This window comes from Hyaena hyaena, unplaced genomic scaffold (genome assembly GCF_003009895.1).
Source record: "Hyaena hyaena isolate Hyena2069 unplaced genomic scaffold, ASM300989v1 scaffold_33, whole genome shotgun sequence".
NCBI lineage: Eukaryota > Metazoa > Chordata > Mammalia > Carnivora > Hyaenidae > Hyaena > Hyaena hyaena.
The window spans coordinates 2,790,379-2,802,362 of NW_024080666.1; the positions used below are offsets into that span (position 1 = coordinate 2,790,379).

Below are 11,984 nucleotides of genomic sequence, written 5' to 3' on the forward strand. Positions count from 1 at the left end.
GGCGGGGGTTGGCTTTCTGGTGGAGCGGGAAGCCGTAAACCAAAGCAGGGGTCCCGTGGCCAACACGCCCACCAGCCTGGAGGTCCCCGGGCCCAGAACCAGGTGTCCCCTCCTGGGACCACGCCTCTAACCCCGGCCTCCTCTCTGTGCATCCCTACAGGGCTCTGGCTGAGACCATGGCCAATGGCATCGACGAGCTCATTGGCATTCCCTTCCCCAACCACAGCAGCGAGGTGCTGTGCAGCCTGAACGAGCAGCGGCAGGACGGCCTGCTCTGCGACGTGCTCCTTGTGGTGCAAGAACACGAATACCGCACGCACCGCGCCGTCCTGGCGGCCTGCAGCAAGTACTTCCAGAAGCTGTTCACGGCCGGCGCCCTGGCCAGTCAGCCGTACGTCTACGAGATCGACTTCGTCCAGCCCGAGGCCCTGGCTGCCATCCTGGACTTCGCCTACACCTCCACGCTCACCATCACCGCCTCCAACGTCAAGCACGTCCTCAACGCCGCCAGGATGCTGGAGATCCAGTGCATCGTGAACGTGTGCCTGGAGATCATGGAGCCCGGCGGCGACGGCGGGGAGGAGGATGACAAGGAGGACGACGACGACGACGAAGAGGACGACGACGAGGAGGACGAGGAGGAGGAGGAGGAGGAGGAGGAGGAGGAAGACGAGGATGACGACACTGAGGACTTTGCGGATCAGGAAAACTTGCCTGACCCCCAGGACATCAACTGCCACCAAAGCCCCTCCAAGACGGACCATCTCCCGGAGAAGGCCTATTCCGACGCGCCCAGGGACTTCCCCGATTCCTTCCAGGCCGGCAGCCCCGGCCATCTGGGCGTCATCCGGGACTTCTCCATCGAATCCTTGCTGAGGGAGAACCTGTACCCCAAAGCCAACATCACTGATAGGAGACCCTCCTTATCTCCCTTCGCCCCTGACTTCTTCCCACACCTCTGGCCAGGGGACTTCGGTGCCTTTGCCCAGCTGCCTGAGCAGCCCATGGACAGCGGGCCGCTAGACCTGGTCATCAAGAACCGGAAGATCAAAGAGGAGGAGAAGGAGGAGCTGCCCCCGCCCCCACCACCCCCGTTCCCCAACGACTTCTTCAAGGACATGTTCCCTGACCTCCCTGGGGGGCCGCTGGGCCCCCTCAAGGCGGAGAACGACTACGGTGCCTATCTCAACTTCCTGAGTGCCACCCACCTGGGGGGCCTCTTCCCGCCCTGGCCGCTGGTGCAGGAGCGCAAGCTGAAGCCCAAGGCCTCCCAGCAGTGCCCCATCTGCCACAAGGTCATCATGGGGGCCGGGAAGCTGCCGCGGCACATGAGGACCCACACCGGGGAGAAGCCATACATGTGCAACATCTGTGAGGTCCGCTTTACCAGGTGCGTATCACAGCCCCTCAGACAGGGCACCGGGGGGCCGGGGTGGGGGGCGGGGGGACCTCACGACGACAGTGGAGAGTGACACGGACGGCTGGGACGGAGATGCCAGTTCGGGGTAGGCCCCGCCGGGCCCCAGGTACATGGTACGTTTATTCACCTTCCCTGGTGGGGCGATTTCCAAACCCTCCTTAAGGGCTAAAATATTGTCCAAAATAGGCTATTAGGTGGAAGAGCAAGATATGATACAGACGAGAGCAGAGCTGTTCTGGTTCAGTCAGAAGCGGGGGGCCTCCGCTCCTGGCTTGCTTGACCTCCCTCTCCCCTTCCCCACTGGGGAGCCACGAAGGCGCTCAGAAGCCTCCCCACCCCCCGTGGAACGCCGCTCCTTTATTTTATTCGGGGCATGCACCGCATGCCGGGGCTGTCCTAAATGGACACGTATTGTCACTACGCCCAGGTCCCGGGAAGATGGGGAGGGGCTCTGGCCTTTGTTTACAGGTGAGCAGTCCACCTCCCGGTGGCTAGTTGGCCACTCTCGTAAGCACACGCAGAGGAAGCTGCCAGAGCTGGGGCCTGTAAGATAGCAAAATGCGTGACCAGGAGACTATAGAGACCCCTGGAGCCCTTTCCATCTTCTTTAGGATCAGATCTAAAGGATAAGTCTCTTTTTTATGTTCTCTGCCTTGACTCTCCATGTTAGGAAGAGGGTTAACTTTATGTGGTTATAAAATTGGAAATTTGAAATCAATACATGACAAACCTTTCATGTTTCACAGACTCCGTGCGCTTTAGCAAGCGTGTGTTATGTACTCCCCTCTGCACTGCGACTTTCGGGTTCAAAACTAATTAGTGGGATGATGTGGGGTCTGTTTCGTTCCCTACTCGATTTTGATGGTCCTCGTTTGGGGAAAATACGGTCTGTTGGTGCTGTTTTTGGTCACCGGTGTGAGGCTGACCCTCCAGGCCGTTTTGACGGCAGAGAAAGTTCTGGTGAGTGGTGTTGCGTCAGGGCTTGGTCATTTCTGTGTGTCGGATGTGGATAAAGCCTGGTGGATGCCCCGCTCTGTGACCATGACTGACCAGACTAGGTGCTTTCCTTTAGATGTGCATTTCTATTCAAATCGTATCCTCTGGTTTTTGGAGTCCATGATTTCCTTCTCTTCCAGGTCCTAGGCTTATCTTGAATTAAAATCCATTGGTTATATAAGAGGAACCCAAGTACCTATTTTCTTACCTGCATTTCTTTAGTCACACTGCCACCGTCCCTGACAAAGAACCCAGCCTGAGACCCACACGTATACCAATGGTGCCGCCATTACCCCACCCCCTCTTGGAAATTTCTCTTTGGGAACTGCTGGGGGCTCATTCTTCTGATTTTCCTCAGTGGGCCCTTTGAGGATAGAGTGAAATTGCTTTGAGTCAAGTTGAACAGCAAATCAGGAACAGTACTTTTTGGGCATAAAAAGATGAGTCTTATAAAGTAATGAGACCCAGTATCTTGCGTGGCTTAAAAACTCTATTTGAAATCTCCAGAGAAGCATGTTGGAAATGTGTTCAGGTGACCATGGCATTGCTAAAATAGCTCTGCAGCTGGCTCCTCTGGTGACCGTTTCGAAGCACAATACTGGTTGTTTCAAAGGTGGCCTTGGGGTCCCCGCACAGCTGCTTCTGGGAGGAAAACCCCACACAGAATCTCTCCCAGATGCTTTGAGCTGACAGTGGAGGGAGAGTCTCCAGGTGCAGAGGGGCGGGGCGCCCACCTTCCCCACGTGCAGCCCCTTCTGCCCGGCAGTGCTGACCTCAGGGTGTTCTGCTGTTATTGCCACATAACGGCCGGACCCAGAGTTCCTGGGGCTCCCCTCCCCTGGCATATCCCTCACTAATGGCCCTGCCGCTCTGATGCCCCATCCCCCCCCCCCACCTTCTCCTGAATTCTCCTTAGCCCACGGGCCCGGCCTGAACACCTGAACCAGGTGTGACACGAGCACAGGGATACCGGGATAACATTAGGGAGATAAACTAGGGCACAGTCCACGCTGGAGTACCCTTCACCCATCTCCAGCCTGTGACTCCCAGTCCATGCCCGGGGATGACTTCAAAGACTAGTACGCTCTTCACAAACCGAGGCCCCAGGTCAGCCTCAGTGACCCCTCCTGCCGCCCGGGGTCCCTGTCCCTAATTTCCCATACCCGTTCCCTTCACGGATGGGACACCGCTCCCTTCAGGGGAGCCCCAGGCCTGTGGCTTCGGGGACATGCACGTCTCAGCACGCCACACAGCGAGCTTACCCAGGACCCCACGTCCCTTCCCTCCAGGTCCTTCCCACACACAGCCTTCTGTGCAGGCCACGCCGGTCAGGGGCCCCTGCCTTCCCCAGGGAGGGCGGTAAACTCGGTCCGTCACTGCAGACAGATTTCTCACCCCTCCTGACACGAGAACATTCTCTGAGTAGGCCTCCTGGTTTGGGCAGGATATTGGGTTTACGGGAGGGCTGCATTCCAGAACCCTCCCTCCAGCACATTCCTGATGATCACTTCGGGGGCCTCTGAGCCTGCAGCCTCGCCAGCCCTCCGGGCCGGACCAGCCGCAGGGCGGCCTTGCATCTGCCCTGCCCTCCCTCTGGTTCGCTCCTGCTCAGTTCAGCCACAACCGTCCAGTCCGGGGGGGCCCCCAGAAGCAGCTGGGTCCTGCCTCTGTCAGCACCTCCCCTCACCCGGTTCCCACCGGACTGGGACCTTGCTGACAAAGATCAGACTTGCTTGTGGACATTCCCTTCCTGGGGGCAGCGGAGCCCCAGAGTGGGGGACGGCTGGACATTTTCCTGCCCTGCTCACACAGGGGACTCTGGGGGCGTTATTTCCTACCGTGGGCTGTGGCCGCCCGCCTGGATCACTCCCTGACCGCCCTCCGTGTCACATTCTTCAGAAGAGCTGGCTCCATGTTCCGTCCCGCCCCCTCCCAGAGCTGCCCTGCAAGGATTCTTTTCTGTTCCCCCCGCAGCCTGTCCATGTAGGGTGTCCCCTGCCTCTCCCTGCAGCCAAGTCCCCTTACAGCCTTTCCATGGGGACCTTCTCTGTGGCTGACCTGCAGCCACCACCCAAAACACCTTCCCTCCCTCCCCAGACGGAGGCTCTTCCTCAGCCACTTACAGCATCTGCTGCCTTTGACTCAGAATTCCCAGACTCCCTTGCAAGGCCAAGCCGCTCCTTGGAAGCCAGCCCCCCAGAGGCTGGGGGAGCCCGGACAGGCCGCCCTCAACTCCTTCTCCTGGACACTATCTTCTCTTTCTTTCCTGGAACAGGACTGGGCTCCCACTCTCCAGTCAGGCCTCCTTTCCCTTCTCTGTGAGGCGAACCCACTTCCCATCGCCCCGAGGCATGTTGGAGCGGCCTACCTTCTTCTTGCAAAGAGGCCCTTTGGCTCAGGCTCCAAGTTCCAGCCTCAGATGCCAATGCCCAGAATGTCCGCACCCATGGGGACGGCATTCCTAATGGCTTCAGCCACCGTGGTGGAAAGGCCCGGGATTCCTTCCCACAGAGCCCATTCTGCCCCCAAAGGCTGCCTGTAGCTCTCACTCTCCAAGAAGAGAGATGAAGGCCTCCCCTGCCATGGTGTTGTCTATCCCTTGGCGTCAGACCCTCACCCCTGAGATGGCGCTCCATTTCCACCAGCCCTGGGGACCGTTGTCCTACACCCATTGTTCCAGACAGAACACACTCTTGGGACACCAAGCAAGGCCTCGAAGGCTCCAACCAGACTATGTTTCTTTGATCCCAAGCTGTCCCCTCCTAGCTCTGGTCACCCCACAATCCCGTGGAATCCTTCTGCCTGGGCCTCACGCCCTGAGCCCCACTCTCTGGCCAGCTGTGACTCCCCGCCCTCCCCCAGCTTCCACGGGGTCTCCCGCCACTGTCCCATAAAGGCCGCAGGGTTTTGCCTCCCGTGCCTGCCGCCAGCGTGAGCCCCGTGCTGCCTGCTCCACACGCCGGCAGCAGTCTGCTCTCTAGACCAGGCCAGGAGCCTGGCTGCTGCTTTTTCCCGTATTTTCCTGTTAGCCCTCCCACTGCTGGCAGCCCTGGGGACCTTATTAAGATAATGCAATGTCATTAGCAGTGGCAGCAGGAAGAGGGTTTGTCTTAGACCATCAGGTTACCAAGAAGTCTGGGCGGATGGTGCTGGGAAAGCATTATCGTGACTGGGAGCCCTCGTAGAGACCGAGGCCCCCGGGCGAGACCCCGCAGCCCTTTCTTTCACTCAGGGGAATGAGCTCATGAGGACCGGCTCATCTTTCCCACGATAAGCTTTCTGGGCTGGAAGGGGGAATGCAGATCAAAGCTTGGGTGCATGTGGCCTGGGCTGGTCCCCAGTGCCAAGTAAAGGAAGGGGAAGGCAGACAAGGGAACCGGGGTGAGCACGAGCCCACTGGGGTTGGAGCAGGGGGTCCTGAGAGCCGATCCTGCAGCTGCAGGTCTGTGGTCAGTCGACAAACGTGCCATGAGCACCCACTGCACGTTCCCTGTTGTGCAGGATACAGAAGCACCTGGCAGATTCTCAACCAAGCAGATCCGGTACCCAGGAACCCCAGGTTCAGGGCCTGGTTCAGCCTCTCATCTCCTGTGTGACCTTGGCCTCCTCCCCTCTCTGGGTCTCGGGTTCCCCACGTGTCATGTGAGGGGCTTGGAGCAGGCACTTCCTAAAGTTGACCCCCAGCCCATGATTCCATTCAGATATTGCCCAGGGTCAGAGAAGCTACAGACGCATTACTGCAGCCTCTCTGCCCCAGTTTCCTCCTGACAGTGATGGCGACACGGACTCCACAGGCTTCAGTGAGATAAGGTGTGACCGCCCGGTGCCCAGCAAGCACCTGATCCGTGCTAATGGTTAGTACAGGGAGCCTTGGTTCCTTATCTGCAGTGGCTGGGGCCCGGTGTGCCTCGCCCATCAGAGTGCATCACCTCGCTGCCCAGGCTTCTAACGAGACGGGGCTGCAGGAGCCAGGGACAGGGCAGTGGCTCTGCAGAGACGAGGGACAGCTCAGGAAGAAAGCACACGTGATGGCCCCTGCCCTGGAATGACATGCATGGGAAATAGAAGCAGCAAAAGCGCCTCTGAGCAATGTGTTCATCTGCCAAGAGCACCTAGATGGTCGAAAGGGGCCGCAGTGCAGACAGAGGGGCTCGGCTCCCAGAGCTCCCCGTCCTGCAGGCGAGCAGGGGCGGGAGACAATGCTGACACCTGTGGGGTCATTTGGGAACAGGAGACGGTGATGCCAACACAGTGTCCTCTGTTGCTCCCTCCTTGCCCCTCGGTGCCCCAGCTTGAGGTGCAGCATTCAGGTCACAGGTGCTCTGGAAGGTGAGGGCAAAGGACAAGACCTGGGCAGACAGGGAAAGATCTGTAGAGGATTGCCTTTGAATTGACCTTGAAACGTTGGCGGGAGCAGCTGGAGGAGGGGTTGGGAGGGAGACATTTCAAGCAGTGCAGTTTGCAAAAGTAACCTGGGAGAGAGGTGCAGGGAGGAGGGGGGCCGCATCAAGGGGTTCACGGCTGGAAAGGAAGGAGTGCACACGCTGACATCCGGGCTCGGACCTCTGGCAGGACCCCAGAGATGGGGCATTGGCGTCCGGACACAAGACCTGCACAGAGACGGAAGGACACGGGGTTTACCAGGTGTCCATCTCACAATATGGCAGGCTCTGCATTGGAGGGAGGGAAGGCTGGAAGTCAGGCTCGTGCCCGAGGGTGGCCAGAGAGGGCGTGGCCAGAGCACGGGCTGCGAGAGGAGCAGCACGTCCATGGGGGTGCGGGTGCGGGTGCTGCGCCGCGGGGGCTGGGGGCTAGCAAGTAGGTGGGCCATCTTTTTTTTTTTTTTCCCAGCTTCATTGAGATATAACTGACGTATAACACATCAGTCAGGTATACAGTGTCATGATTTCACAAAAACATGGTGGTACACACATTAACACACATCCATCACCTCAGATGGGGTAAAACAGCCATAATATATGAAGCCAACTAGCGGGAAGAGATTCAGTATAAGCCCATTACCCAGATGCAAACACTCCCCAAACACCAGACGTCAGAGGTCCCCATTGTAGAGGTCTGGCCGCTGTGGCCCAGGACAGCTAAGGACCTGGTCCGGTCCTTGGAGTGTGCCTGGCCCCGGGCCCAGCTCTGCCGGGTCCTGTAACACAAAGGTCGTTACGGGGAAAAAAGGAGGAGGCGTGACTTTGGAAAGCCCTTCCCTCTCTGTCATTGCTTTCCTCCTCTCAAGAGTTAAGGGATTGAATGAAATCAGTATTTTCAAGGTCCTCACAAGTCTGCAGTTAATAATGCAGGTTACTGGGCCCACCGACTCAGACTGTGAATCAGAACATATCAATGTGACCCTGGGAGACTGGATGATCTCGACAATTTTTTTTCCAGGACTGACTTACCATAAGCTGTGCAGCTCTACCCTCCCCACTGCTCCCACGAAAAGTCTCTGTTAGGCACCGGCGGCTCCTGCCCAGGGCTGAGCCGCTCCCCAGCAGGCCCCAGTCTTCTGGCCGCACAGGCAGAAAGCTGGCTGCAAATGCCCTGTTTTGATTATTCTAGTGTGCACTTTCCAAGGCAGCCCCGAGAGGCCGCAGGCTGGTAGTCCCCGGTTTGAAAATCTACCCTTTCTCAACCTCCGAAGAGCTTGCAGACAAACCGTACCCCAGACTGCTCCCCAGACTCCTTTGCCCCTCATGCCTGGACACCTTTGGGAAAGTTGGTTGACTTCTCTGAGCCTCAACTCTCCCTCTAAGTGAGGAAATCATTCGAGGTATGTTGAGTCTAACCCATACAAACTCAGCTTCCCTCATCAGTCCTGGACAATAGGAACTGATGTCTGGCCCTAGGTTCAGTTCTGCACAGAGAGGTTAAGTAACTTTCCTGAGGTCCCCCAGAAAGTTAGTGGTGGGTCTGCCGCTGCAGCAGGGGCTCCCAGGCCCCTAATGGGGGCCGCACTCCTACCATAACTCGCCTCTGAATAACAACTTTCCAGGGTCATTGAAATGGTGTAGTCATCTGCCCATAGCAGGTGCTCAATAAAAGGAAGTCACCTCCTTGCACTTCCTACACATGTCAGCTAATGGCTGCTGAAATGGGACTTATTTTGGATGCTCTAATGAAAAGCATCCTTGGGAGAAGGATGTGGATGTTTATAGCCGGCCCTTAATATCTAGAGAGTTACTATTTGCATTGTCCATTATTTGAGGGTGACCCTCAGCATCAATACTAAATACGTGCAATAGTGATTTTGAAAAATATCCACCTTATAAAGTTCTGGTGGGATTAAGTGAGCTGAAATGCTTATGGCCCCACTGAAGACTCGGAGGGTGTCCTCCTCCAGGCCCTGTTGAGGACACAAGTCACACAGCCAGGGAGCGTGCCCAGCTGACCACCTTGGGTCAGCATTTCCCTGGGAGCCTAGGTGAATGTGTGAGTCCCAAGACACATCCCTGGTGACTAGATAGCATTGCTAGGGGGGCACAAATGGCACTAAGCACCCCACTCCTGCAGTGGTGGGGAAGGGGGCCTGAGTTCTAGTCTCAGCTCTGCCATTACTCTCTGGGTGGCCTTGGCGAGTTCCCCTCCCTGGGCCCCTGTTTGCCCACCAGCAAAGGTGGCTCTCGCAACAGTAGCATCTGGCAACTTGTTAGAAATGTGTGTTCTCTGCCCTCTCCCCCGGAACCCCCAAATCAGAATCTCTGGGAGTGGGGCCCTGCACGCTCCTTCGTCAAGCCCAGGGAGCCGTTCCGATACAGGCTCAAGTTTGAGACCCACTGGCCCATACGCTCGCTAAAGCCCCTTGCTATTCAACCCCCAGTCCCCTGGATGAAATGCGGGTTATAGCTACCCTAAGAGCAGTAAGCTGTGGCTGGGGAAGGGAGCGTGGGATGTCACAGCACGGTGCTAAGCAGCCTGGGCGCAGCTGTGGGTCGTGGGAGGGGCAGGGACCGGGAATGTGGAGGAGAGGAGGGTCTGGTGTGTGGGCACGCCTGCCGGCCTCAGGAGCCGCATTCACTTCCCCCTCCCTTCCCATCCCCCATCTCCATCTCCCAGGTGCCCTGTGCCTTCCCGGTGGCACAGGAGGAGGGGGTGGATCTGTCCAGGTCCTCCCCTGATCTCTGCCAGGGGACACAAGAATGCCCTTGTCTCTCCTGCCCCGCCCCTGGGGAACCAGGCCAAAAACGAAGGCCAGTGAGACCTCTAGCGGCCGGGGGATACCAGGCGACCAGGACCTGCTCCTCCGTCCTGCGGTTATACTGAGCAGGGTTTAAATCTGGCCATTTCAGGCCGAGTGCCTGGGCTCCTCATCTGTTCTGACCTCAAACCCGAGGCAACAATTACCAACAGATGCTCCACCCAGGCCACACCTGCGGGGAGGCCGTAGGAGACAGGACGCAGAGCTCGTTAGGAGCGAGGCAGGGTTTGCAAGTGAATCCTAGCTGGAAGTAAATCCTAGCCAGGCCTGCCTGGGGAGGGCTGCAGAAAGACCCCGAGAGGAGTTCTTGCGGCCCATCTGACTTGACCTCAGCCAGGCTGGAAGGCTCCTCGAGCTGGCCTGTGCTGCCCTCGGTCTTTAGGAAAACAACCCCGTGATGTCAGTCTTCCTTTCGAGATCACCAGGAGGTGTGTTGCATCTAGGTGGACACAAACCCAGATTCCCTCCATCGGCCCTGGACAATAGGAAGTGATGTCTAATGCTAAACTCAGCTCTGTGCAGAGACATTAAGTAACTTGCCTAAGGTCTTTCGGCATGTTCGTGGTGGGTCTGCAGCTGGAGTAGGGGCTCCCAAACCTCAGTGGAGCTCCACCTTTATACCATACCTTTCCCCTGAATAATAGCACTTAAATCCTAAAAAGCTTTGCCCTAGATTAGGCGACATTCTTGTTGCACCTGGCTCTTTTGTAAACCCTGGAATTCTCTGCAGACAAAGAGGAAAGCCCACAGCTTGGGATGAGAAACCACAGTGCAGGAGACTTGAACAAGGTGTGCCCGGCTTCTGTAGCCTCCCAGATTAGTGCTGAGGACAGACAGATCTCCACAGCCCCGGGGGGCCAGGATGGGGCCTGGGGCTCTGGGCAAAGGCACAGGGCGAACAGCAGGGAAGGCCTGCCTGGAGAGAGCGGGCATGAAATTAAGGTGCAAGGCAGTATCAGAGGTTGCCACACCACTCGAGAACTGCCCACCTGCGGGGAGAAGCGTCCCCCGCAGGCCCATTTTCCAGTGCGTGAGCCAGGCCTCTGACAAAGAGTGGAGCTTCGTGCTCTGAGCTCATGAGTGAACGGAGTTCTGGAGTGAAGGAGGCCTTCCTGGACACTGCTCCTTCTCCAGCCCTCCAATCCGGGTGAGTAGCCGCACGCGTTAGGAGTGAGGCAGGGTTTGCGAGGAAGTCCTAGCCTGGGTCCCGTTTCCGGAGTTGGACACCAGAGCGGCGGTGAGCTCTAGCAGGTTGTGGCGCGAGAGGGGGGAAGGGTTGGGGGGGAGGGGGCGGCGGCTCCTCGGGCTCCCCGCGGGGACTGACCTCAGGCTCTGCACTGCAGGCAGGACAAGCTGAAGATCCACATGCGGAAGCACACGGGGGAGCGGCCCTACCTGTGCATCCACTGCAACGCCAAGTTCGTGCACAACTACGACCTCAAGAACCACATGCGCATCCACACGGGCGTGCGGCCCTACCAGTGCGAGTTCTGCTACAAGAGTTTCACGCGCTCCGACCACCTGCACCGCCACATCAAGCGCCAGAGCTGCCGCATGGCCCGGCCCCGGCGCGGCCGCAAGCCCGCCGCCTGGAGGGCCGCCAGCCTGCTCTTCGGGCCCGGAGGCCCCGCGCCCGAGAAGGCGGCCTTCGTGATGCCGCCCGCGCTGGGCGAGGTGGGCGGCCACCTGGGCGGGGCGGCCATGTGCCTCCCGGGCCCCAGCCCCGCCAAGCACTTCCTGGCGGCGCCCAAGGGCGCGCTGAGCCTGCAGGAGCTGGAGAGGCAGTTCGAGGAGACGCAGATGAAGCTGTTCGGGCGCGCGCAGCTGGAGGCCGAGAGGAACGCGGGGGGCCTCTTGGCCTTCGCGCTGGCCGAGAACGTGGCGGCGGCCCGGCCCTACTTCCCGCTGCCCGACCCCTGGGCCGCGGGCCTGGCGGGCCTCCCCGGGCTCGCCGGCCTCAACCACGTGGCCTCCATGTCCGAGGCCAACAACTAGGCTGGTCCTTGTCCGCCCCGGTCCGGCGGCCCCGTCCCCTCTCCCACCCGGCCTCCCCTGCCCCCACCCGGCGGGTCTGAACGTTTTCTTTCAAATCACAGAGGAAAACCGAAAACCTATTATCAGCGACAGTGGTGTTTTCCAGGCCTCCTAAGGCCTCCTGCCTCCCTTTGGGGGGGAGGGGAGGGCGTCTGCACATGGGTGGGCATCCCCTCCCACAGGGCCTGGAGCCCAGGGCCTGGCCTCTACCTGGCTGTGGCTGGCTGTCACACAGAAGCTCACAGGGACCTGCGCACAGAGGAGGCCACACCCCGGGGGCCCAGGAGATGGAGGAAGGTAGCTTGGCGAGAGGCAGACCAGAAGGAG

At 58.8% G+C, this 11,984-nt stretch overlaps 1 protein-coding gene across 1 annotated transcript in view; it reads left to right on the top strand.

Moving 5' to 3' along the window:
* The window catches only part of ZBTB7C (zinc finger and BTB domain containing 7C), a 296,924-nt gene extending 285,196 nt beyond the window's left edge, over positions 1-11,728 (top strand). The window contains exons 4-5 of the mRNA XM_039228812.1: positions 161-1,390; positions 10,967-11,728. Coding sequence (XP_039084743.1) covers positions 177-1,390; positions 10,967-11,618 — 1,866 coding nt within the window. The 5' untranslated portion in view covers positions 161-176 and the 3' untranslated portion in view covers positions 11,619-11,728. The remainder of the gene's footprint in view (positions 1-160; positions 1,391-10,966) is intronic.
* Positions 11,729-11,984: the final 256 nt, after the last annotated feature.